This window comes from Pseudonaja textilis, chromosome 13 (genome assembly GCF_049901715.1).
Source record: "Pseudonaja textilis isolate UNSWEBS1 chromosome 13, rPseTex1.2, whole genome shotgun sequence".
NCBI classification, from domain to species: domain Eukaryota; kingdom Metazoa; phylum Chordata; class Lepidosauria; order Squamata; family Elapidae; genus Pseudonaja; species Pseudonaja textilis.
In genome coordinates, this window is record NC_142002.1 from 12,339,429 (window position 1) to 12,365,728 (window position 26,300).

At 40.3% G+C, this 26,300-nt stretch overlaps 1 protein-coding gene across 2 annotated transcripts; it reads left to right on the top strand.

Annotated features, from left to right (window-relative positions):
- Window positions 1–203: 203 nt before the first annotated feature.
- BNC1 (basonuclin zinc finger protein 1) lies at window positions 204–26,244 on the top strand. 2 transcript variants are annotated; one of them, XM_026709698.2, is made up of 5 exons: window positions 204–404; window positions 13,840–13,942; window positions 15,134–15,369; window positions 18,725–20,610; window positions 21,901–26,244. In XM_026709698.2, the coding sequence occupies exons 1-5, from the start codon at window positions 396–398 to the stop codon at window positions 22,577–22,579; spliced, it is 2,913 nt and encodes a 970-aa protein (XP_026565483.1). In that variant the 5' UTR covers window positions 204–395; the 3' UTR covers window positions 22,580–26,244. The 2 variants fall into 2 exon arrangements, with proteins under 2 accessions (XP_026565483.1, XP_087797511.1); XM_087941385.1 differs by lacking the exon at window positions 204–404 and adding an exon at window positions 8,949–9,406.
- The last annotated feature ends 56 nt before the right edge of the window (window positions 26,245–26,300 follow it).

A 26,300-nucleotide genomic window follows, 5' to 3' on the forward strand; every position in this document is an offset into this window, starting at 1 on the left:
GAGAGAGAGAGGAAGGGGGAGAGAGAAAGAGAAAGTGAGGGGGAAGAGAGAAGCGAGAGGAACAAGGAAAAGAGAGGGGGGAAGGAAGGAAGGAAGGAAGGGAGAGCAAGAGAGAGCAGTCCCAACTTCAGACTGTGGGCTCCCTAGAAGCAGAGCCAGGAGTGGGGTGGGGGTGGGGGGGAGGCGGAGTGGTGTTGGATTTCACTCCCCTGTGTTGAGCATACACAGGCGTGGAGGTGCACCGCTTCAGACGAGGGTGAGAGACCAAAGGCTAAGGATGACTCTGCCTCTTTTACTTGTACAGACAAGAATGTTTCCTGGTGGCTCTTTGTATAACTCACAGCGGAGGGGATGGGAAATACTTGTATAGCTCTCCAAACATATGCCGCGTAAGAATGTCGGAGGTAAGGAAAGTTGTGTTTTTTAAAAAAAAAAAAAACCTGTCCGTGCATGGATTCGGAGGGGGACGCTGTCCCTACACCTCTTCCAGATTCTCTCTCTCTCTCTCTCTCTCTCTCTCCCTTGCTCCCCTTCTTCGCCTTCCTGGCCATAGCTTGAGTGTCCCGGACTAGCAAGCAAATAGATTTCAGGCAGATTCTTGTCCTGCAATGCACCGGTGGATTTTGCTGCGGGACCAGGTTTTGCAGAATAATTTGTCGGGAGTCGCAGCCTTCTCATTCTTTGCTGGGGAGAAAAATAAATAAATATCGGGTTTGTTTCAAAGGCACGGATGGCCAAGAAAACGGGTTTTGATTTTTTGAGGGGTGCAAACTTGGGTTCGAAAAAGAGGTACATCTTCGGTTTTTTTGCTTCCAGGTGGTTGGAAACCCGTTTCGCTCAAGTTTCTCCGGTCCCTGTTGCCGGAGAAGAAGAAGAAGCACCTGTAAATTGTGACGAGCTTGGCAGCGTTTAATCCCTACCAAGTTTTGCACGAGCAATTTAATTTAGTCCATACGAAATGCATGATTTGTGTCTCCCACATGTTCTGAGTGGACGGCTCTAGGCAGATAACACGCCGGTAGTGGTGATACAGTTGTGTGATGTTGTGTGATATTGAGACCGGACAAAAGTGATCTGGCCACATCAATTTGAGGATGGGGTGGGGAATTCTGCCCTTTATCCTGCCTCAAAAATGTGATCCCGGATGTTATTTGTTGATATAGTTTTTTAAAAAGTTCAAGACATAGGGTTTTTTTAAAAAAAATGTTTTATTCACCATGCTTCAGATAACAGACCAAGCACATCCTCTCTTTACATGATATGTGGGTGCATGTATAATGTACATTGATGCACACCATGTGTTCTCTGCATGTTTTTGTCTGCACGGTTTTGATAAGTACTGAAGGTAACAGATTGGGGGGGAAAGGTGTTTTCTAAAGAAGTAAACCTGTGGATAACTTCTTCTGTTTTTGAGATATTAAAAATACATTGGGGTGTGTGTGTGTATGAGTGAGATTAGTCTATGTGGCATAAGAGGATATAAAGAACATCTTAAGAGTGAGGGAGAAAATGAAAACAAAATATCTTTAAAAGCATCCAACATTACACTCTACAAACTTTTACAAAGAGAGAAAGGAAAAGAAAATGCAAATGCAAAGAAAGGAAACCATCCTCTCCAAAAAGGGAAGAATAGATTTTTAAATAATTCAGCTATTTCTTTTCTCTTTTCATTTTAATTATGCATACTGGAGGTGCTGTTTTGGTTCAGATTATCCCCGTAAGGAGTTTAGAAAAAAGCTTTTTTTTTTTTTAAAGATCATGCAATAGCTTGGCAGCGTGAATTTTTGGGAGGTGGATCGTTTGTCTTATCTTCTGGTGAGCTGTTCCGTGTTGCAAAACCTTGAGGCGTGTTGTGTTGCCTTTATTTTATTTATTTTATTTTTTTAAAAAAATAAAAACTTTCCGGGAGCCTGGAAGCAAAAAAGTCAACTTCATTAGTTTCAGTGATGGCACATCAGCGCTCGGCTGGTCTTGTCACTTCCTTCCAGCGACTCCTCAAGCATGACGAGGCTGCCCTGGTTTGGAAAAGCTTGTAAGGATTTGTCAGCCAGATGTGACAAGATCAAGGAGCGAGTCAAGGAAGAGATCTGATATTAATCAGTGCATAGCTCGGAGCCAAACTTTCTCAAATGCAGTGTAGAAACATGTTCTTCACATCGAAGCGCACTCCTTTTGTGGCTACAGATATGCCACTGTGCACTTCCAACAGTTGGAGAGGGTGCCAGCTAATCATGTTTAATTCTCCAAAGATGAAAGTTTGGGGGGGGAGGGGGAGGGGAGGAGAGAAGAGTTGCCCTGGTTCTCTCTATTCCTCCCCCTCCTTAAAAATACAGATTGCTGCCACTCAAAGGTGGAATATATAGGTTTTTCTGAAAGTCCTGGTGTCTTGGTTCCAGCCAGAAAAAGCCCACTGTTTTTATCCACTGTTAGGATCAGGATACAGGAGATCTGTATCTTCCAGGAGATCTTCCCATCTTCTTTGGATGGATTTTCAGGATTTGGGACAATTTCTGCAAACCCTTCACTCTTCCTTGGCTGTTGAAAAGTGGTGGTGGGATCCACCATCCAGAAAGGATCTCTTGCAATGGGGATAGCATCTGACAGGCTGTTTGGTGCAATTTAACCTTTACTCTGAATCCAGCCATCTCTCAGGCTGGTTACCTTCCTTTGCTATGTTCAATTAGGTGTCTCCCTGATTGACAGTAGGATACAGAATCAAAGTTGTCATTTTCGGATGAATTGAGCCTACAGGTAAAAAGAGAAAAGGTCTATCCTCTTTTAGAACGGTTAAAATTTACTATTTATTTTCACACCCTCCTCCCAGACTGACCTGCGTAAAATTACAGGAGGAAGTCTAGGTTGCCAGGGACCAAAAAAACAGTTCATAGAGAAGAAAGACAGATTGACAAAAGGATTGTCAACAAGGCTGGTTGAGTAGCTCTTCAGGGTTCAGGAGCACTCCAACCGAGGCTGCTAGATAGAGGAGATAAATAAGAGGAGATGACCAACCATTTCCACATCTACCTCCAGAGTCAATTAGTTCAGCCAATTAGTTTAGCATACTCTGTTCACAGTTAGGTTAGAGCAACAAATATCCCAACCCAGTCCTTATTTCAATTCCTCTTTATGAAGGATGTAAACCTGTAAATTCCAGATGCTTTTTTTTTTTTTTTAGCAATCGTGGAGGGCAAATCCCATTGTCCCCCAACCAACAGAACCATTGACCAAAACTAGTTGCAGTTTGATGGGTAACCTAACATACCTGGAGGTGGCCAGATAAAGGAAGCATCTGTAGATGCTGATTTCAGCAACGAACTGCAGGTTTTATTGCAATCACAATTGATTTGATTAGAAAAATGACCCCATCTGAAGTGATTTCCCCCCCTTAACATCCTATCATTTGACAGATGCATCCATGAAATGCTTTCTTTCCTGTTAACATTGAACTTAACTGGACTATGGATAAGTTTGTGCCTTCTCAGAACACTTTAAATCAGAGCACCTCTCCGAATGCTAGATTTGAAGGTTGGGAGAACTGAAGTATTACAATGATGGCTCCCTAGTTGGAAACCTCTGGCATTAAAACATTTGCAGTTTGCCATTTTAGAAATAGTTTGGGAATCTTTTGAGGTTTGTAGGGAGATTTCGTGATATTTTAAATCTGGATGTCCCAAAGGTGCGTTTTCAAGACGCAACTGGACTTTCTGGGGTTTTTTTTCAAGACTGTTTCACTTCTCATCCAAGAAGCTTCTTCAACTCTGAGAGTCCAGTTGTCTCTTGAAAAAGCACCTTTGGGGCAACCATGACCTGGATAACTGAGAATCTCCACAGATATTCAAAGCTGGACATATATATATATTACGCTGGTCTCTGGCTGTAATAAAGATTTGATTTATATAAGTTCAAAAACATCCAAGAGGTTTTTTTTCATTTGACTCCGGAAACTTCTTCAAAGCTTACATTCCCGCTACTTTGGTGAGTTTTGAGAAATAGTTAATCTAACACTCAATAGACTGCAGTCTAGAGAAACACACACTGTAAATCTCACACAGGTGAAATAATCTGCTCTGAGATGCTAGGGGAGGAGAGGAAACGCTTTGGCCCATTTTAAAAATAAAAAGCTTGAAACAAGAATGCATTTGTTTCAAATCTGGACAATCTACAGGTATGGTCATTTTATTTAAAATGCAAACTGCTTCATTGTGATATAGAAGACAGCAATTTATCAATACTTATCAAGGATGCTAATATTTGATGAGCAAATTTTCAAGATTCCCAGCAGTTTTCCCTTCTTATCTTTAATTTGTGTATGGTTTCAGACAGCTCTTGAAATAGAGGACTGTCCTTGCTCATTTAGCTAGCCTGCACACCTTGTCTCTCCCAATGTACCCACAAACAGCCGTCTCAGAATGACAAGCGAGATATTTACATCTTTGGGCAAGCATGCTGTCCTTTGGCTGTCACGATGAAGGCAAGATTCGGACTATGGTTTAAAGGTTCAAAAGATTCTAGTGTACTGAGGTTTTCCCATTCTTGGAGCAGCCATGGAGGTCAAAGGACATCCCAGTGAAATATAAATTGGCATGGGTAGTGCTTGGGCAGGGGGTTGGACTGGATGACCTTACAGGTGATCAGCCTATAAAGTGATCAGTCTATTTGGAATTCAGGTGTTTCTCCTCAGCTTCCTCCCAAATCTGAATCAATTTGGAACATCTTGAGAAGAAACCTGTAGGTCTAGCTGACAAACTGGTGGTAAATTGTGGGGGTTTTTTTGCCCTGAATTATGATGGCTAATTTCACCATCAATATATTCCAACTGCTCATGATTGCTGTGGTCACCAGGTGACCTGAAATGAATTTTGTGGATATAGATCAAAGAATAAGTTTTGTTCTAGTTTTTTGTCTCCTAAATCTGTTTTCTACTGTTCATATTATTAGCTCCAAATTAATTCACCCCGCTTCAAACTTTTCTCAAACAAATAATGTTACTTGTAAATATATAATTCTGCATGCCACAAAATATTTAGCAAAGACCTTGACTTTGAATTACTTCTGATTCTACTTTGAACACAACCCTTCCAGTAATTGTTGTATGTAAAAATCCTTAAAGGAAATTGTTAAATATTATCTTGCTTGATCTCAGGAATCTATGATCCAGCTAGAATTAGGCTTTTGTCCCTTTTTTCTATTTTTTTAATGTTTTATATTTTGAGAAAGTTTATGGCTCAGCACTATTTGTATAGAAATCATCACAGGTTTAAACTACGGTATCTGTAGAACTGTTTAGAACATGTGAATTTTGACCAGGGATCAAGAGGCATGGACCTAATAGAAAAAAATAAAAATGTGCTTTTTAAAAATAAGGAGCATTGGAAATTAGTTGCAGGGATAAACTGGAAAGGTTCATAAAAATTTAAGAGAAAATTGAGAAAAACTTAGAGGAAGTACTTTTCTTCTTGGAAATTTATTCCATTTTCCCCAAACCTAAGCTTGGCTACAAAACTATTTCTATTTCTGGAAATATGAACATATTACTGGAAGAATGTTTGTCTTCATGTTTGATTCCTTAGTCTTTAGAAGAATGGTTAAACAAGCTGTGAGAGTTTGCTTTGATGTTCAGAATAGCTTCAAATCTTAAAAGCAAAATTAGAAACTGTTCCTGGACTCAACTGAATACATGGATTTGTTCTATATTTCAAATTTGGAATTTTCTTTGTAAAGTCTATATTTCAACTTCATGGGAAATACTAGATTTTGAGTGTTTTTAAAATTTTGACTGAACTAGTTTTTCAACAGAATTAAAAACAGTACCAAGTTTGAATGCAAGAATAAGGAAAGCTAATAGGAAAGTGAAATATCAAAAAAGGAAAGAGAAAGGGGAAGGGAAAGGAAAGGAAAGTGACTAAAGAAGTGACTTCCAGTAATTTATATTTACCCTCTCTCCCTAAAGTTACTTAATAATTTCAGGCAGAGAGCGAGACACAGAGAGTCAAAAAGAGATTCCACAGCCATTCCATTGGCTGCATGCAGAAATAAAGGATTTTACATTTAGTTATTCTAATGATTTAAATTGCACGTAGTGAAGAAAATTTTGGTCTTAATCCAGAACCTGGATGGATCTTTATACAAATCTATTTCCCACCGCATGTCCTCCTAATCTGCCAATTGTACAGTTGGAATATTTACTTCTTGAATGTGGAACTGAACTGCAAAGCAATCTCCTCTTTTCAATTTCAATCAGGTGTGAAACAAGCCTGTCATGAAGATTGTTTTCAGGAAAGCGTTGTTTCAAAGTTTCTCAAAGATTTGCTGAGAACTAGACCACTGTTGGGTTACCGGGTTCCTTCCTGAGTATCCATAGGAAAAAGAATGGGGAGGAAAAAAAGGAATTAGATAAGGTGCATGCAATGGTTAGGTCCTTGTTGTTTTTTTCTACTTCTCATCTCTGTCACTGGAAGAACATCGATTAAAAAAAACCCCATAAGAAATAAAGAGCACTTAGAAAATGCATTATTAAAATAGGACTGACATGCCGGTAATAAACTGTTCATCAACTTCTATTCATCAACTTCTATTCATGCTCTGCAAGGCTTGGGAGGCTGAATCTTCATTGGGAGGGTTCCTTCTGTTTTGTTTTTTTCCTTTTTCACTCCTTTGCTTATCTACTTTCCCATATCCTTCCCTTTTTTACCCATGGAAATTAACAAAACAGGAAGTGGGAAAATAAAATGCTCCATGAGGAAATCTAAAATGAGACTTGGGATTCTTCTAATCGTCTGGCTGGTGTCTCTTGAACCCTTCCTCAGACCATTTCAGCTTCTGAGCCATATTTTGGATGGATGTCCCAAAGGTGCTTATTAACTATAGATTTTCTTGGGTTTTTTTCCCTCTTGAAAATATTTTGCTTCTCATTCGCATCAGAGAAGTGAAGAAATGAAGAAACTTCTTGGGTGAGAAGCAAAACATTTTCAAGGAAAAAAAATCCCAAGAAAGTCCCATTGTCTTTTGGAAAAGCACCTTTGGGACAACCATGACCTGAATGATTGAGAATCTCCATAGACATTTTGAATGGGTCTTCTGAAGTCTGAATCCCAAAGTGAGGGAAGATCAGTCTAACAAATGAACCAACAAGGAAGAAGTTGGGTTAATGGCTTCCCCATGGGCTACGTAGAACAATTACCAAGCCAATGGGAAGACTTTCCTGATGTTTCATTCCTAATGGCTGGAAGAAACCAGTATGTTTCTTATTGTTCAGAGCAGTGGTCGCCAACCAGTGGGCCAGGGATCACTGGTGGTCCACAAGAAAACTTTGGTGGTCTGCAGAGAAATGTCACCCCCAAAGCAATTAATCCAGGCTCTATGGGAACACAAGGCTGCACTGCCCACATGGCCCGCAGGAACACAAGGCTTGCTTGCGTCTCTTGCAGTGTGAACAGCATGAGGCAGTGAGGGGAGGGGGGGAGGTGTGCCTCGCCTGGCCTCTGGGCTGCTTCTTCCCGCTTCTGCTTTTGGCTGCACACAAGGAAACCAGCAAAAGTCTTTCTTTCTCTCCCCCAAACTCCACCAGAAATGAGTCTTTGGGACCCTGCAAGGCCTCCTGCTCCAAGAGGCTACGCTGTCGCGACTCATTTCTGGTGGAATTTGAGGGAGAGAAAGGAAGACTTCTGCTGCTTCTGCTGCTTCTGCTGCTTTCCTTGCATGAAGCCCAAAGTCTCTCTCTCTCTCTCTCTCTCTCTCTCCCCCTGAGAATGGAGCTGGAGACTATCCTGCAATCCCAAATAAAGAACGATCAAATGATCAGTAGGAAAACGGGGTGGGGAATTTTCCTGCAGTCTTTTTGGGGGATTTTCCCAGGGTCTCTGGTCCAGGGGATTTAAAATTATGATTTTGGTGGTTTGGACCCCCGGTTCAGAGGATTAAACTGCTTTACTAGCCAGTGAGAAATGTGGGCAAAGCTACTTATTACTCCAGGTGCTTCACTTTTGTGTAGAGCTCAGGATCGATAGGCTGATTGATTGTCCATCCTCTAGACATGACTTTTAAAACACTGCAAGATGTTCATGCAAAATCAGCAGACACATGTGAAGTTTTCCTTAGGGCCAACCAAACCTCGGATAATAGACAGGTTTTTTGAGTTACATTCTTCTTCTTTTGGTTATTGTTTGTTTTTTTAAAGAAATAGGAGAAATATTGAAAGACTGGTGGGGAAAATGGAGTTGCTGCACAAGCTGAAAATGTGCCCCCTCTTTCCCACAAGATAAAGATGAGCAATTCTGGATCTGCTTTTTTTCCTTACTATCCAGCCTGAAGATATCTGAAGTGTTCCCTTCTTCAAAAGTTTGTCTGCAACTTTCTTATGAGGAGTTTTGGTAAATCCTTCTGCTTTTTCACTTCTTCAGGCCAATTTTCATTTGGTCACTGTAAGGGTGTTGCACTGTTGGGAGCGGTGAAATTTATGAAGTAAAGGGGCCTACGCAGTTTTCACTACAACCACTTTTAAAATAAACCCATGATTGTATTTTGTTCAAATATTTATCACACTTTCTGAATCAAGTCCAAGAAGCAAACAAAATATAGCGCATGAAAATAAAATAAGGCAGAATTTTAGTCATCCTTTAAAATTAAGAGATATAAAAGGGAACATTAAACAACCCGGCAGATAAAACAAGCTCCATCAATAAACTTATCATAACTAATAAAACTCCCCAAATCACAAAAATAAGTGTGTTTGTACATTGTGGTAAATTTCGGTTGTGAGAGTCTAGATATTAATGATTGATCACTTATGTTTTATGACTGGATACATTGTGTCGGCCTAGCCCCTTGTGGCTTAGCCAACCGATCATGTCTAATGATTTGACAATGTAAGATGAATATATTACAATGGCGAATTGGAGAGGTTCTCCTAGATTAATATTGACAATTTGATGCCCTCCTTCCAGATTGCTGCTGGACTGTCACTTCCAGAATTTTCTTGTATTGAGCTACCTTGATGAACTTTGCTTCCAAGGCCATAGGCTGCTTGTAGAGTGTCCAACATCCGCAGTTGGTCTTGTATCTGGTCAATACTTGGATAGAATACCTGGGGGTTCCAGTGTGAGTCATGGCTGACTGAAGACATCTCCATAAATAAGAGAGATAATGACCCACTGTGAAGAATGAAAGACTGGCTTTGGAGAGGAAGTCCTTCAAAATCTCTCTAGAGAAGGAGAGATTGGGAGATCACCCATGAATATTCAGAATCATAGCTTCTCATGAGGAGACTGTAAAACAGCACTAGGAGGTGGGGGAAATGGGAAACATATATCTTTGTTCCCAGCCAAACTGACTTTCTAATCACATGCTCCATTTAATCACTTTATGGACATTAGAGACTTTCAAAACAGTGAGTTTGATTTGATACCTGGTAAGTTTTGCCTTCTTTAGAGTTAAAATTTTTTAAACAGCCTAAAGAATCTAAAATAATATTCAACTGACAAAAACCATAAACAAAATGATTTAAGAAAGTTTGAAATAGATTTGGAAACCAGGAAGTTTTGGGATATTGATTATTTTTGCTCTAAAACAAGTATATTATAATCTTGAGAAATTACTGAAATGGAACTAAATGCTATCAAAAACTGAGGTTTAAATAAAGGTTGCAAATGGGCACTAGAGGAAACTAAAGGACCAGACAGAAAAGAATTACTAAGCCAGCTATCATTTTTTTCTTGTGCTTAAATATCTTTGAAAACTAGACTGAGATACTGATAACTTATATCTAAGAAAAGATATAGATTTCAATGGATAAACTATTAAAAGCTGGAGAATTTTTACCTGACATGTACATTATAGAATTTGAGGCATGGAAGACAACAAACTTGAGATTTCCAAAATGGAAATACAAAAGACAAATAAAAAAAAAACATCTGTACATGGAGTAGCTGTGAGAAGAAATCCTTGCTGTTCTTTTTTGGGGTGGGATTTATAAAGTAGGCTGATGAAAGTGACTCCTTTTAAATACCAAAGAGTGATGAAATATTAAATCCTGCGATGCTACAGGAATGATTTAAAAGTCAAGATTGTGCAGAGCAAAACGAAGGAATGTAAAGTTGGATTATTTGACCAGAGATAAAGGATTTGTTTTGATATTTCTGGTAACACCTAATGGACTTTTTGCTGAAATAGTTTGCATTAGTTTTTACTACACAAGTAGTCCTCAACTTACAACAGTTCATTTAGTGACTGTTCAAAGTTACAACAGTACTGAAAAAAGTTACTTATGGCCATTTTTCATACTTACAACCGTAGCTTAACAGTTTCAGCGATTCACTTAACAATTGTGTCAAGAAAAGTCATAAAATGGGGCAAAACTCACTTAACAACTCTCTGACTTAGTGACATAAATTTTGGGCTCAATTTTGGTCATAAGTTGAGAACTTCCTGTATTTGTTTAAAACTTTACTTAAATCATTAATTTAATTAATTCAATTAAATTACCCAAACAAAAATAATTGGATGGAGATTGTCTACGAAATCCTGGGGTTATAAAATGGGCTAGGGAGTAAATCCCTGAAGAAGCCACTTGCAAAACAGAATGTTGTGTCCATGCCCTTTACTAGGAGTTGAACTCAACTTGACAGAATCTTTCACTATGGTAGGGAGGAACTGCAAACTGGGTGGTAATGAGGCAAATATAATGGGATGAAAAATCCCCAAATGTTGTGTGGTTCTTGACTTAGAGGATTACAGCATTCTTTCTTACTTTTTATTGCGACTCTCTTGTCAACTCCAGATGCATTTCATATTCTTTTTCAGCATGTGATGTTTGCAAACTCTATCTAGTTAAATAACTATATCAAAACAATTCAGATAAATATTACATACCAAACTAATTCTCAGAAACAGCCAGTTGAAATGAAGAAAAAGTAGCAAGAGTAATCAAATAATTGCTATATACTCTGCATTTGGAATGCTGAGTGCTTCCGCCTACATATCATAAAAGTGGGAGTTAATCGGCTTCAAAAATGAAATAAAACAAACATACTAATCAATACATTCAGTAGCAAAAGTACAAAATAATAAAGAAGCAGCCAGACACTATAAAAATGAAAAGGAATAATTAAGCAAGAGTTTTCTGCATAGATAATAAAATCTCTTTTTACAACATTGAAAAGGGCACCAGCTGAAGAGCATATAAATCTGGCTCCAAACCAACCAAAAAGACAGCAACTGTTTTAGCCTCCTGAAATGGTAGAGATTTATTATCACAAGAGGAAAAAATACAGTATAACCCAAACCCAAATCCATTTCTGAAAGTCAAAAGCTTAGCTTCAGCTCTTAAAGCTTTGCTTTGGATTATTCTTTCTTTGTTTATGGAATCATATTAAAAAGAGACGTAGACCAATAATTTGTGAAAGAATATTCAGTTCTTTGAAGTTTAAATCAGAAAGATCCTACTTCTATATAGAGGCAGCCTTGCTTGCTGGAAATTTCTTGCTTTAACACTAACTTGAAGGGGCAGAGAAATATAATTTCTTGAGATGCTTTGTGCTTTGTTTATTTCTGCTATCTCTGGAAAAGTTGATGGACAAGTCAGAGATGATCAATAATCTTTCCCCAAACCAGTTTTCCTTTCCATAATTCATCTTTTTTTTCCCCCTTAATTCCTCTTCAAATCCAAGATGTACTTACTATCTTAGATGGGTATATGATGTCTGAACAAGTTGGATTATTCCTCATTGCAATATTTAAGAAGAGAAATATTCCAAAATACACAATTGAAGAAGAATAACCGTTATAATTCTATCTGATTACAATATAAAGGAAATCAGTCATGAATGAAATTCCATTTTTGCCCTGGCTGCATCCACCTACTATTTCAAGGAAATATACCCATAGAATACCACGTAGAGGCCTTTGAATCTCTTGGCTTGGGAACAAATGTGTAAGTTTTTGGCACAGTAGGATATACAAAACCCCTGTTTGGATTTAACATTCTGCTGCAAAGTAAGCCACTTAATGGCTTGTTCAATAAATCATAAGTAAAAAAAAACAAAACATCCTGGCTTAGCATTCTGTGCAAATTCGCCCAATGAATAAACCAACTGTGCTAATCCTATCTCGCAACTTTTGATGTAATCTATTTTACAACATTTGTACTTCTCCCTGCTGAGATATTTCATGTCTTAGGGCCCTGGGAAATGCGGTTGCGGATGGTGAAATTCGCTTGCCTTTTTCTAAGGGTGTCTTGTTCCTTGAAGGCAGGGTGGGCCAGCGTTATCGAGAGAGAGAGAAAGAGAGCCACCTGTGCATAAAATCTCATGTTGTTACAAGCACATGTGAAGCTCAGTGTTAGGTTCCAAAAATCAAGAGAGGCTCAATATCTTTACTGTTCCTTGCCTATAGACAGAATCTTGCCAAACTAAAGCATGCTAACATCCCCATAGAGCATATATTAAGGGAACTACTAAGAAGAGCCATCTTCACCCTCTTTCTCTCACACAAACTATCAGAACTGAGTTGTCTCTTGCTTCTCTATAATGCACACCCACCCACCCTCTTGAGAATCCTGACAACATTCCATCACACACAAGTGAGAATCTCATTTGGAAAGGTCAAAAGGGAGAAATACATGATGTTACTACTGCTATGTTGTTAGTTGCTGAAGTGCTGTGGACTGGTGCTACTGGGGTTGGGGCAGTGGTGGGATTCAAATAATTTAACAACCGGTTCCCTGCCCTAATGATTTCTTCCAACAGCCAGTTCACCAAATTGCTCAGAAAGTTAACAACCGGTTCTCCCAAAGTGGTGTGAGCTGGCAGAATCCCACCACTAGGGTTGGGGATCCCTGTCTTAGAGAATAAGTCAACCCCGCTCTTCTTTGTGATAGATCCTGAAGTACTGGAAGACAGCTTAGCAACTTTTCGGTAAAATCCCTAGCAAATTTGTCATGAGGATGAATATAGGAAGCCCGAAGGCTTCATTGAATCTCTTGGAATTAAAACACACAATACAGCAAGAATAATATAATCTAATAATTATTATGAGAAGGGGCAGGCCAACTTGAGAAATATTGCTGCCTCGAGCAAAGTTACAAAGGGTGTTCCTACTTCCTCCCCACGTCAAGGATGGATTTTTAAGGCTGGATTTTTTTTGTTTTGCACTTGATGCAGAAAAGCACACCAGATTCCTTGGTGACAGTTAAAAATGTAATTATGATATATTAAGGTACTAATGATTTATTTTTCATTAAATACAGTAGCGTATCTTGTTTCATGACACAGATAATCTGCTAAGCTAGATAGCCAATTCATGCTGTTTTACAAGCTGGGATAGAGATACGGGAGGGCTTCAGGTTGGAGGCTGGATCTTCAAGGACTGAAGCTTGCAAGGCCAGAATCATTATCAAAACATGTTGAGATGCCTTCTGTGTTAAGAATAAGAAGTGAGACACCAGAATCCCATATTCCTATAAAGGCTGGATAAAATAGTGTAAGGTATAAATCCTGGCTTTGTTATATGCTAGATTCCTGAATTTTGAAGTAGGTTTGAAGGAACTTGTTTAAAGAACCATAGGGCTGGAAGGGACCTTGGAGATCTAGTCAACCCCGTGCTCAAGGCAGGAGACCTTATTCCATCCTGGTCAAATGGTTGTCCAGTCTACTTTTGAAAACTTATAGGGATGGAGGTCTGTACGTGCTTCTTTTACAGCTACATCTGAATCTTGTCTTCAACTCTTCTATTGACCCTCAAGTATTGGTTGAATTTCTAGACAGAGATTTGCTGCTCTGCGCTGGGTGGAGCCCTGATGAGATCTTTACTAAACTCTTGATTTTTGCACATGTTTTCTTCTTGCAGGCCATCCGATGCACTCTGGTAAATTGTAGCTGCCAGTGTTTTAAGACTGGAAAAATAAACCAACGGCAGTGTGACCAGTGTCGGCATGGATGGGTTGCTCATGGTAGGTAGTATATTACGATGCACTGAAATTCTTTGCAATGGCTTTGATGTGTTTGTGAGAAAGCTTCATTTGTGGTGTTAATTTAAAGTCAACTCAATTAGATCTACAAACCGGTTGTCTGAAGCAAATTAGCCAATCTGTTTGAATAATTGAGCAGTACAATTGATCTTTCGGAATGAGTTTTGCCTCTTAAGCATGTACAGGGTTTTTTTCCCTAAACTTATTTAAAAATCTGAATTGAATAACTTCAGTGTGAAAACTGGATTAAGATGACTGAATGGAGTCAGATCTACTTTCCAAATTAAATCAAATTTTGATTTAATTTGTACACCTCTGATTTGTACACCTCTATTGTCCAACTGTCAGCTAGTTGTACAATTAGATAAATATATAAATCTAGTCCTCATTTTACATGCCAAAGCTGATGATAAGAATAAGAAATAAAAACCTGGAACATTTCTTATTTGTAATTTGTTTTGGTGTTGTTTCATTTGAGGAAAAATGCTATATGGTATTAATCTGCTTTGCAAATCAACATGTGCTGAATTAACTCTTACAAGTGAAACTGTGGATTGAAAAAGAGACGATTGGTCTAAGACTTCTGTCTCCCAAGCATTCCAAATTTTCACTTCTGATTGATTTTTTTTAAAAAAACTATCAGGTTTTTTGGGGGGTTACATGCAAACCTGATTTAAATCCTGTAGGTTTCTACATATTTCTATGTATATTTCCATCCAGGTTGGTAAAATGAGGACCCAGATTGTTGGGGACAATATGCTGACTCTTTAAACCAATTAGAGAGGGCTGTAAAAGCACTGTGAAGCGGTATATAAATCCATGTGCTGTTGCTAAACTCTAAAGATTATAGCACCTGATTTATTGCAAGGATGAGCAATCTGTGGACCCAGATGTCACAGTACTATATCTCTGTTTCCCTTGTCATTAGCCATTTCCTGGAGTTGCTGGGAATTTTTATTTTTGCAATAGCAGGAAGACCAAATCACTTGCTTATTGATCAGATGTTTCTAATTTGTCAGGCCATAAAGAATGATGTTGGAATGGCTGTTAAAGCATTAATTACTGAACGATCAGATGGATAACAATTCCTAGTTGCTGAGCCGCTATTGCTCATGTGGGTTATTTTGTACCCAGTTATTCATAGGTGCCTTCATTTTCTTTTCATTGTTTCAGCTTTAAGTAAACTAAGGATCCCAAACCTATATCCAACCAGCCAAGTGGAAATAGTCCAATCCAATTTAGTCTTTGATATAAGCAGCCTCATGCTGTATGGAACTCAGGCCGTTCCTGTCCGTCTCAAAATCCTCCTAGATCGTCTTTTCAGTGTCTTGAAGCAAGAAGAGGTCATACACATCCTCCATGCTCTGGATTGGACCCTTCAGGACTACATACGGGGTTATGTTTTACAGGTAAGCGTCAAATTCATGGTTCTTCCTAACAGACAAAAAGGGCAGATAGAAAGGGAGGAAGCATGGAGCCATTGGAGTCTATATATATAAAAGCGCATCACAAAATCTCCAGAACCATAGAGCCTACAAACTTGAAATTTGGCATGTATGTTCCTCTTGGCTTCTAGGTGCTCACTAAGAAAGGATTTTTCAAAATGACCATCAGAGCTTTAGTATTTCGTATATTATTATTAACATGCTCTGATGCTAAGGAGTTCTGCTCCCCCTCCCCACCTGAAAAGAATTCTGTTCCAAATGCAAAACACAAGCAGAGGAGAGGAGTTTCAGTTTCAGTTTCAGAGCACCAAGCAGCTTTAGTACAGAACAGTTGAGCTAAGCCACGCCCAGGCTCCTTGTGGTCTCCTTCTTGCTCACACAGCAAATACTTTTTTGGTTTCCAAACAGCCCTTAACTCTCTCACGCACTGACAGGACACTAGCCAGTTGAATATATAGAGAGTGTCTGTAGAGATTCTCAGTCATCCAGGTCATAGTTGTTCCACATGTGCTTTTTTTCAGGAGGCAATAGGACTTTCTTGTTTTTCTCTGAAGACGCTTCGCTTCTCATCCAAGAAGCTTCTTCAGCTCTGACAAGATGGAAGGATTTATATTCCTTGCAAACAGCTGGTCATTTGCATTCTCTTTAGAGAATCATTGAGGCCACTTGGAGCTTTATCTGCGTCTTCAGGGTCACCTGAGTGGTGCTGATGGTTCCTGTAGTCTGCTTTTTTTTTCTCCTGAAAATCCCTTCCTACTCCCATGAACAACCTTTAAATGGTGTGGGAATATGAAGGGATTTCCAGAAAAAAATGCAGACTACAGAAACCATGGGCACTACTCAGGTGACCCTGAAGACACAGATAAACCTCCAAGTGCTTCAACAACCCTGCAAAAGGATGCAAATGACCAGCTGTCTGCAAGGAATATAAATCCTTCCATTCGTTCACCATCCAGTCAGAGCTGAAGAAGCTTCTTAGATGAGAAGAGAAACGTCTTCAAAGAAAAAACAAGAAAGTCCAGTTGCCTCCTGAAAAAAGCACCTTTGGGATACATATATACGATTGGCGCAAGGAGTTAATGGAGCTACAGATGATGTGTATTCTGCGAGGTGATGGGGTGAAAACGATGTTTCCAATATTTGACTTTTTTCATTGAAAACCAGTGTCTCCATTTTTGGCAAAAACAACACCCCATAGTGAACAATGGCTTCGCTTAACGACTGCCATTAATAAGATCATAAAATTGGATCGTCACATGGGTGACTGCTATGCGACCGTCTTGACTTACAACCTTGCGTTGGTGATTTTTTTCTTCCTTGACAGATGTTCTGTTGCAAAGTTTTAGCATTTTTGCTTGCTGAACTGGTGCAGAGTCCGTGAATATTCTTTGAGGGCATCAGAGCCACAATAACCAAGGACGGCAAAGGCTTCATGACCAAATGTCATTCACTGCCTAATTACCGATCCAAGTGGCACCCTCCTCTTAGGTTTGACCTGCATCAAGGATAGACGTCCACTCTACACCATACCCATTGCCCACCTCTCTGCTCGTTGTGCTTCCTTCCTTTAATGTAAAGTATGATTTACATTATGTCCCCAATAAATATTTAATGCCACTTGATAATCTTGCTTTTTAGTGTTAAGATGAAGAAAAAAAAAACAGGCTCAATTACCTTGAATCTCTTTTGCATGAAAAATTGATGACGATGCGTTCGTCTTAGAAAACCTCTTGCGTGCCCAGTGAAATTTCTCAGTAGGCTATCAAATACATGTTCTGTCATAAAATATTTATTGTAGTTATTGGGGAAAGTTTGGTAGAGGTTGGAGTTTGAAAGAACTCCAACACTCTAGTGTAATTACAGCTGTGCTCTGTGAACCAGAGAAGGATCGATTCAGGTTCATTTGTTGTCTGATCTTAGCACAGAATATGATTAAAATTGCGGAGAAAGAATACTCAACTTAGAAGTGGAGGCTAAATCTACCTTTGGTTGCTCCAGTCTGTTGCTTTGTACTTGGGTTTTGTTCCACCGGCACATATCCTAACATTATTGGGATTATCGCAAAACACTTTCCAATCATCTGTTAGAGTGTCTTTTAGAAAGAACTGAAGGTGACTGAAAACCAAGAATAGCAGGGCTGTAAAGATGTGCTGGCAACCTCTCCACAGGTATATCAATTATGTGGATTTCGCTAGGCAGAAGCCCTGATGTCTCAAAAAGCTGAGGTCAGCAACTAGCAGAGGCCAAATTGCTCCTAGGACAGGGTGCTTTTTTTGATCGGGCCTGGCTGGTAGCATTTTCTTCCTTTCCTGCTGGATTTCTTGAAACAGCTTGAGTGGAACAAATCTATATACAAAGAAAGGCTTCCAAAGCACTTTGCAGCTTGATTTTTTTTTAAAAAAAAAGTCATGATTGAAAAGGAAAAGGAAGCAGAAAAAAAGAAAGAAGAGCAAAATGTAATTTCCACATTTGGGGGGGCATATTTTAAAGTCCCCATCTTGCCATTTTGATCCCAGCCCGAGGATTTTCAGAGCTGTGGTGGTGCAGTGGTTAGAATGCAATATTGCAGGCTAACCCTGCTGACTGCCGGCAGTTTGGCAGTTCGATTCAAGATTGACTCAGCCTTCTATCCTTCCAAAGTTGGTAAAATGAGGGTCCAGATTGTTGGGGGCAATATGCTGACTCTGTAAACCACTTAGAGAAGGCTGTAAAGCCCTGTGAAGAGGTATATAAGTCTAAGTTGCTATTGCTATTTAAGTTTCCCATTGAAAAAAGAGAAAAGGTCTCCCAATTTTAAATACTGTAGAGATTCTCACTCATCCAGGTCATGGTTGTCCCAAAAGTGCTTCTTCAGGAAGGCAACTGGACTTTCTTGTTTTTCTTTGAAGATGTTTAATTTCTTATCCAAGAAGCTTCTTCAGCTTTGATTGGATGGTGCGGAATGGAAGGATTTATATTCCTTGCGGACAGCTGGTCATTTGCATCCTTTTAGAGGGTTGTTGAAGCACTCCCAATTATTTCTCATGATCTCCCAATTTGTCTCCACTTCTCTTTCTGCTGTACTCTGAGAGACAGATATTTTGGACAGCAAGTAGACCAGAGAAATGAAGAAGAGCAGCTTGCATATAAGACCAACATCTAGACTCTCTCCTCTTTTACAGGGCAATGGAGAGTGCTTTAATTGTTAGAAACTAAACAGAACATTTCTCCCTTCAGTCACTCTGGAGTCAACCCAATTCAATGAACTAATCTTCTTTTCTTTTGAGGCTGGTATGTTGCCCTTTCAAGTGTATTGTTATTATTATTTGTCTTTCTGAAGGATGCGTCAGGAAAGGTCCTGGATCACTGGAGTATCATGACCAGCGAAGAAGAGCTGGCTACCTTGCAGCAATTTCTACGTTTTGGGGAAACCAAGTCCATTGTGGAGCTGATGGCCATTCAGGAGAAAGAAGGGCAATCCATTACTGTCCCAACAACCACAGCCAGTATGGATATTAGAGCCTTCATCGAAAGCTGCAATCAGAGAAACTCAAACCTTTCTGCCTCTTTAGACAAAATGCACCCCATCCACGTCCATCACTTCGAAAATGTGGTCAATAACATGGCGTTTATGCTGCCCTTTCAGTTTTATAGCCCCGTTCCTCCACCTCTGATTGGTTCGCTCCCGGAGAGGCTCTTGATGGAGTCCTCTCAAAATCACAGCCCTGACTTAAAACAAGACGACTACGTGCCGTTTGCTGAAAACAGTTTCTTAACTTCCAACCCATCATTTCAACCAGAAAAAGAGAAGGGAGTCATCAGCCCAGACCTCACTTTGAAACCGAAAGAGGACGTGTCACCAAGTGGTTTGAAAACTCAGACCGTGTCCTCCAAGCTGGAAGCACGCCAGGTATCTCAAGAAACGAAGATGAAGTCAGTGGACAGAAATGGTGCCGGAATAAGGAAAGGGCGCGTTTTCTGTACGGCCTGTGAGAAGACTTTTTATGATAAGGGCACTCTGAAGATCCACTACAATGCTGTCCATCTGAAAATCAAGCATAAATGCACCATTGAAGGCTGCAACATGGTGTTCAGCTCGTTGAGGAGCCGAAACCGTCACAGTGCCAACCCCAACCCAAGACTTCACATGCCCATGAACCGAAACAACCGGGATAAAGATCTCCGCAATGGGTTGTCCATCCGAGGTCTGGAGGAGAACAAAAGGACTGATTTTACCCTCTTGCCTCCTGATCACAGATCGGTTCCTATCTATGGGAGTTCTGGTATCGATGCCAAAATCCAACCAGGTTTTCACCATAGCGGACACAACGGTGTCCTCTTCCCCAACTTGAAGACAGTGCAACCAGTGCTTCCTTTCAACCGCAGCCCGGTTACCCCAGCCGAAATAGCAAACACACCAGGTACACTTCCTTCTCTACCTCTGGTTTCCTCATCTGTACCTGAACCGCAGGGGTCCGGCGAGTTGCCCTTTGACCCATTGCCTAAGAAAAAATCCCGTAAGTCTAGCATGCCGATCAAGATAGAGGCAGAAGATGTCGACGCCACTAGCCCAGCTAATGAAGTGGCCGGTTCAGAAGATGATGGGACTCCAAAGGCGGTAAGTGAAGGGCCTGTGGAGATGGGGGTGTCTAGGATAGGAGAAAATACCAATCATCTCATGGAAAAGCAATCTCACTCAGAGGCGTTGGGGACGCCCGTTTCCAAGGTTGGAGGGCTCAAAACTGTGCAGGCTGTAGAGACAGATAACCAGTGCACCACAATGGACAAATTGCATAAGCCAGACCAAGACAAATCGCTAAGAATAGCCTCTTGTGAACATGCACCCAATGAACACCACAATGTGACCAAAGCAGCATCTGAGCCCTATAACAGCTACCTTAGAGAACCGTTGAATTACAGGATCCCAATGAACAACTGGCCCGAACTGCATTACCACTTGCTGAGTGGAAGCGGTTTCAGCACGCTATCCAACCGGAGTGTGGCTTTTCCTGAGTTTGAAGCGTGTAAAGAGATGGACCACGGCTCTCCACAGGCGCTGGGCCTTCCACAGGAGGATGCCCGCTTTCGTTGCGACATCTGCCTGAAGACCTTTAAAAACCCTTACAGCGTAAAAATGCATTTTAAAAACGTGCATCTAAAAGAAATGCACGCTTGCGTTGTGGAGGGTTGCAATGCCGCGTTTCCCTCACGTAGAAGCCGAGACAGGTAAGGATGGATTTGGGCAAAATCACTGTGTACCCCTTTGTGTTTAAAATAAATGGGTGCACACCAGAGGGCTTCTTTTATGTTTTGGGGGAGGGATGCAACAATCTGTCACGCCTGCTTTACTGGCCCATTGCACTCTTTTGTCAGAAGAGTATTAAAACGAAAATCCATTGAACTAAACTCTGCTTTTCAGAAGGCGAAGAGGAGATCTTATAGCTGGTAGATGATCAGAATGGAAAAGAAATCAATTTTTAAGACAGATTAAGTGGGTTAAGTACTGCTTCATATTCCACCTTTTTTAAAAAGAAAAATTATTGGGAACCAATTTTTTATGGGGGTTGTTTTTTCCTTGCCAGATTTCCTCTCCATATTATAAAGTAAGGCTGAATAATAATGTCTTAAGCCCTCTAGAAATCACAGTAGAAGATTCCTTCTCTTCACTAGACTAAAAATGATAAAAGTAAAGGTTCCCCTGCACATATGTGCTAGTCGTTTCCAGCTCTAGGGGGCGCTGCTCATCTCCATTACAAAGCTGAAGAGCCAGCGCTGTCTGAAGATGTCTCTTTGGTCATGTGGCCAGCAGGACTAAACACCGAAGGTGCACGGAACACTGTTACCTTCCCATCAAAGGGGTCCCTATTTTTCTACTTGTATTTTTTACATGCTTTTGAACTGCTAGGTTGGCAGAAGCTGGGACAAGGAACAGGAGCTCACCTTGTTATGTGGCACTAGGGATTCGAACCTCCAAACTGCTGACCTTTCTGATCGACAAGCTCAGCGTCTCAGCCACTGAGCCACCGCATTCCTTTTCACTAGACTAGCCATGCCCAGTTCCTGCAACTGTTCTTCATATGTTTTAGCCTCCAGTCCCATTTAATATTTAACAACTTTTTAACTCAGAGGTGGCATTCAGCAGGTCCTGACCAGTTCTAGAGAACCGGTAGCAAAAAAATTGAGTAGTTTGGAGAACCAGCAAATACCGCCTCTGACTGGCCCCGCCAACCCCATCTCTTCTCTGCCTCCCATTGAGTCCCAGCTGATCGGCTGGTCTTCTTTTGTTGCCCTGCACAGGAGAACGGAGCTGGAAAGCAGGTTAGTGGGGTGGGGAGGGAATGGGATTTTGCAGTAAGCTTCCCCTGCCACACCCACCAAGTCACCCCCACCAAGCCACATTCACAGAACCGGTAGTAAAAAATTTGAATTCCATCACTGCTTTGTTATTCCCCCCCAAACAGGAAGTTTCCCTGTTCCTCTTTTTTTTATTCTAGATATTTCTCTTTTTTTCTCCAGGCACAGCTCCAATTTAAACCTTCACCATAAACTTTTAACGAAAGATCCTTTGGACATCAACAAGAACCATTTCAACACCATCAATCTCTTGAAGGACATGGCCAAAGACGTTTGCCCAGAAGCCTGCTTGAAAGGACATCTGGAGCAACACACCTCGGTCATTTTCAAAAGCACCAACCGGACTGGCAGCTTGGTTTTCCCAATGAGCACGATCGCACAAGCCTGTCCCAAGAGCTGCAGGCACGACCCCATTGAGGGAGCCGTGCTGGATTTGAGCACCACATCTAATGTTAAATCCGAGAGCGGAACTCACTCCTCTTGGGATTCGGATGGAAGCAGCGAAGGAAGCCCTTTGGAGGACAGCAACGAAAGCTGTGAAAGTATTTGCTGGACGCCCAATGAAGAGCTTTACCAAGACTGTTGCCCGGCAGAGGTCCCTAACCCGAATTTCCCAACCGCACCTTCCGGCTTGCCGATCACCTGTCACCTCTGCCAGAAAAGCTACAGTAATAAAGGGACGTTCCGAGCCCATTACAAAACCGTGCACCTCCGTCAGCTGCACAAGTGCAAAATCCCGGGCTGCGACACCATGTTTTCTTCCGTTCGCAGCCGGAACCGCCATAGCCAAAATCCCAATTTACACAAGAGCTTAAGCAGGTCATCCTACAGCCCCCTGTAATAGCTCAGGATTTCAGAGTATTTCAGTTGCTGTTGTGTTGTATTTATCATTTCAGCTTCTCCTTCTTCTTCCCCACCCGACCCCCCTTATTAAGTATTAGAAAGAGGCACAATTTCATTTGCTTTTCCTTACACCCTGTTCAAAATACGAGGTGCGATTCCACTCTCGTTCCCATGCACCCAGCCAATGGGTTAGGCTTTTCCTACTGTAAACATTAAACATTGACGCCAATGTAATAGATGCAAAGCCGGCCTAGAAAATGATATCCCTCAAGTCAGATTTTTTTTTTCCTCTTCACTCTTCTCTTCTGTTATAAAGCGAGGTCCAGCTTGTGACACCGATGTTTTGCATTTTGACATCCAGATAACCATTATCAGAACCAGTCCTGTCCTTGTTTTAATGTGTAGCTCCTCCCTTCAGTTGACTTGACAGTATTAAATTCATGTGGCGGTTTCCCCGTAACTTATTATTGTATGCCTTGGGAACAGATAGGTGGCAGATTTAAGAAAAACTGTAGCATTTGATTCTGGAGTTCTTGGGGACAGTAGAAATTCGGTTTGAAGACCCATTGTTGGGTGGTTTTCTGCTCCGTGGCTTGAATACTGTTCTCAGCACATTTGAAAACAGGAGAATTCCACAGGTTTTCTTCTCTCTCTGAAGAACAGAGTTGGCTTCAAGATGGACCTATGAACTGCCAGATGCTAAAGCCACTCAGCAGTTCTTGGGTGTCTCTTGAAACTTACTTCCAAGCAACCCCGTATTTTCCTTTGCAAGGAAACCAACAATGCAAGTTCTATTTTTTTTAAAAAAAAAAAAATTGGATAGACTTTCCATTGACTTTTGAGGGGATTAGATGAATTATATACGGGATCAACGAAACCTGAGATGCATTCGAACATTTTGAACCACAAGTAGGACATTTTGAAATGCAATCTATAGTTTTACTGCACTTTTTTTATTGCTACGTTGAGAAAAATTAAATCTTAGGGGAAAAATGTATTCCACATTTTCCAAAATTTGGCAGGAAGTGACGCAAAAGAGGGAAGATCGATGAATATGAAATCTGCCTATTGTGTTGATGTACAATGGTGAGCTGGGAAGAAGACCGATATTTTATTACAACTTTAATCAGAATTGTCCACTGACTTTGATGATGTTTCTGTTTTGTATTAGCACATTATTTAGTTTAAATGAATAATATTCCGCATCCTGGTCATTATGCATATCAGTATGGTGTTATGTCTTATGCACTTAATGACATTGGAATTGGTCTTACATTTTATTTAAAGAACATTTTCGTTCCATTTAACTTTCAATCAGGTGATTGCATTACTGTGGTTATGGCTGCCATGTGCAAATATGTTTGGTGAAATAACTATGAGCAGTGAAAGCAATTCAACATTTTTTTTAAATCACTAATCCTTTGAATGATATATATTGATATCATAGGTTGATCCATTGTATTCAGCAAGCATGAAGCCAAGGGCACATTAATTAACTATATATATAATACCAAAATGATTCAAAAAATTGTTTGTTTGTTTGTTTCTTTGACATGGGATCTCTCTCCTCCTTCCAGTTGGCTACATTTGAAAGTCTTGTAATTTGTTGTTGCTGTTGTGTAATGTCTGAATAATATTAAGTTAAACAAAAATAGTTTTTTTACACTGCATTTAAGATAAACAAGGCAAGCTATATATCTTGGATACTCAGTGATTAATTTATTCTAAGCCAGAGAATGAGTACTATCCCATAAAACCCAGTTGCACTAAGTTGCATTATTGTTACTCTGAGGTGTAAAGGTTGCAGATCCTTATTATTGCTAGATTCTTAAGATATTTTTTTAAAGGTTAATCAACAGTTAGATTGAGTGGGGGGTCCAGGTTCATAAGGGAGGGGACCATTTATATCACCAGCTGAGCTATTTCCAAAGAAATCATCAATTATAAACTGACTCCTTCAAACCAAATTGGATTTGTGCACTGATTCCAAAATGGGATTTTGAAGACTAGATAAGAGAGAACAAAGGTTTAGAGCAGGGATGTCCAACCTTGGCAATTTTAGAATCTCTTCTCTTCTCCTCTCTTCCTCCCCTCCCCGGCTCTACTCTACTCTACTCTACTCTACTCTACTCTACTCTACTCTACTCAAGACTTATGGACTTCAACTCCCAGAATTACCTGGGCTGGTTAGGGAATTCTGAGAAATGAAGTCCATAAGTCTTAAAGTGGCAATGGTTGGATACTCCTACTTTATCATGGAGACCCAATACGTTTAAATACAAAGACTGTTTTGTGTGTTTTGGATGGAAATTCATCCACGACTTGGAAGATCATAATGCTGTAGCAGCATTGATATTTATATGAAGGTTGAATGGAATGAGTGAGTAAGCCAGGTTAGCAGAAGACAAGACTTGTGACTTGCAACAGGGTTAATAAAATTGGCAAGTCTCTTTCCCATTCCTGCGTTTTTTGTTATAAATAAGAACATATTTTTAAAAGGAGCAGATGCTGAATACTGTGGATTCTTTAGCATTTCAGACTTTCTCCTCCTGCAGGAGAACAAAAGGAGGTCTCAGAAGTTACTCAGGAAAGCTCATCCTGTTCATAAACTTTGACAGCATTACTAAAAAGTGGTGTGGAGATGTAGTAAACCAGTCTGAATAGAACGGGCCAGATTGATGCCATTCCTATGTTTAAATATGCCAAGCTATGCCCAGATGTTTCATCAATGCTCACAGACTAAATAAAGCAAGCCCAGATAACACTTGTAAATAGCGGTGTAGTGGTGCCATACACCAAGTGTACCTAAAAAAAAACCTCAGGGAAACAGCTCATTGTCGAGAGGAAGATAATCCACACACGCAAAACTATTTGGCAATTCTCAACCTCTGAAAAGGGGATTTGGGGTGATCCTTTTGTGGAGAAATGTTGCTTTAGCAGATACTCAACACAACAGCCCTAGGGAATTACAGATCTAAGAAAACAGTGTAAGTTGAGTGTAACGACATACTCAAAGCGTAGTTTTGAGTTTGTCCCTAGCACTGAAAAGGAGTTGGACAGCTTCAACCTGCATTGTTCTCCTAGGTTGATGGTGGGACAAATGGGATCAAAATCACCCAGAGAAAAAACTAGGAACAGGATCAATCTGAACAATTAAACACTCTATTTAGTTTTGTTGTATACAAACATAGGTATTCATTTCAGGGTTGGATTCCCTTTTTCAGGGTATGACTTTTGGTTGGAAGACAAGTTAGGGCAATCTAATCCCATGTGGTTTCATGATTAAAAGTAAAACTTTCTCCTTTATTCCAGCCTTACTGAATCACACTCTAAAGAGGATTGGGACCCCAACTCCCATGCTGCAACTTCTAATGACCATATTGCACTAATATGTACACCACCCAACTGAGGTCAAGGTAGCTAGACACAGAATTCAAGCCCACCATATCTTTTTCCATAGATTTCAAGTCTCCTTTTTAATTTCCCTTGTTGTTGATGTTGTTGTAAACGTGCTTACTTTTTTTTAATGCAATGAAAGAAATGAGTGTTGTAAGTGAAAATTGTACTGCTCCCATCTTACATTTTCTTACTATTCTGCCAAAGTAATGCTGTTTTGTATTTCTCCAGAAATTTTATGTGTTAATAAAAATGTATAACACTGTCTCTCAGTTGATCCTAGCCAGACTCGAGCCACATTGCAAATAGAAGTGAGGGACATG

Excerpts from the sequence above, each read along its gene's own strand:
- BNC1 (XM_026709698.2), top strand. Across the intron at positions 13,943-15,133 it reads GCATGGATGGGTTGCTCATG|CTTTAAGTAAACTAAGGATC; the intron begins GTAGGTAGTATA and ends TCATTGTTTCAG. Across the intron at positions 15,370-18,724 it reads TACGGGGTTATGTTTTACAG|GATGCGTCAGGAAAGGTCCT; the intron begins GTAAGCGTCAAA and ends GTCTTTCTGAAG.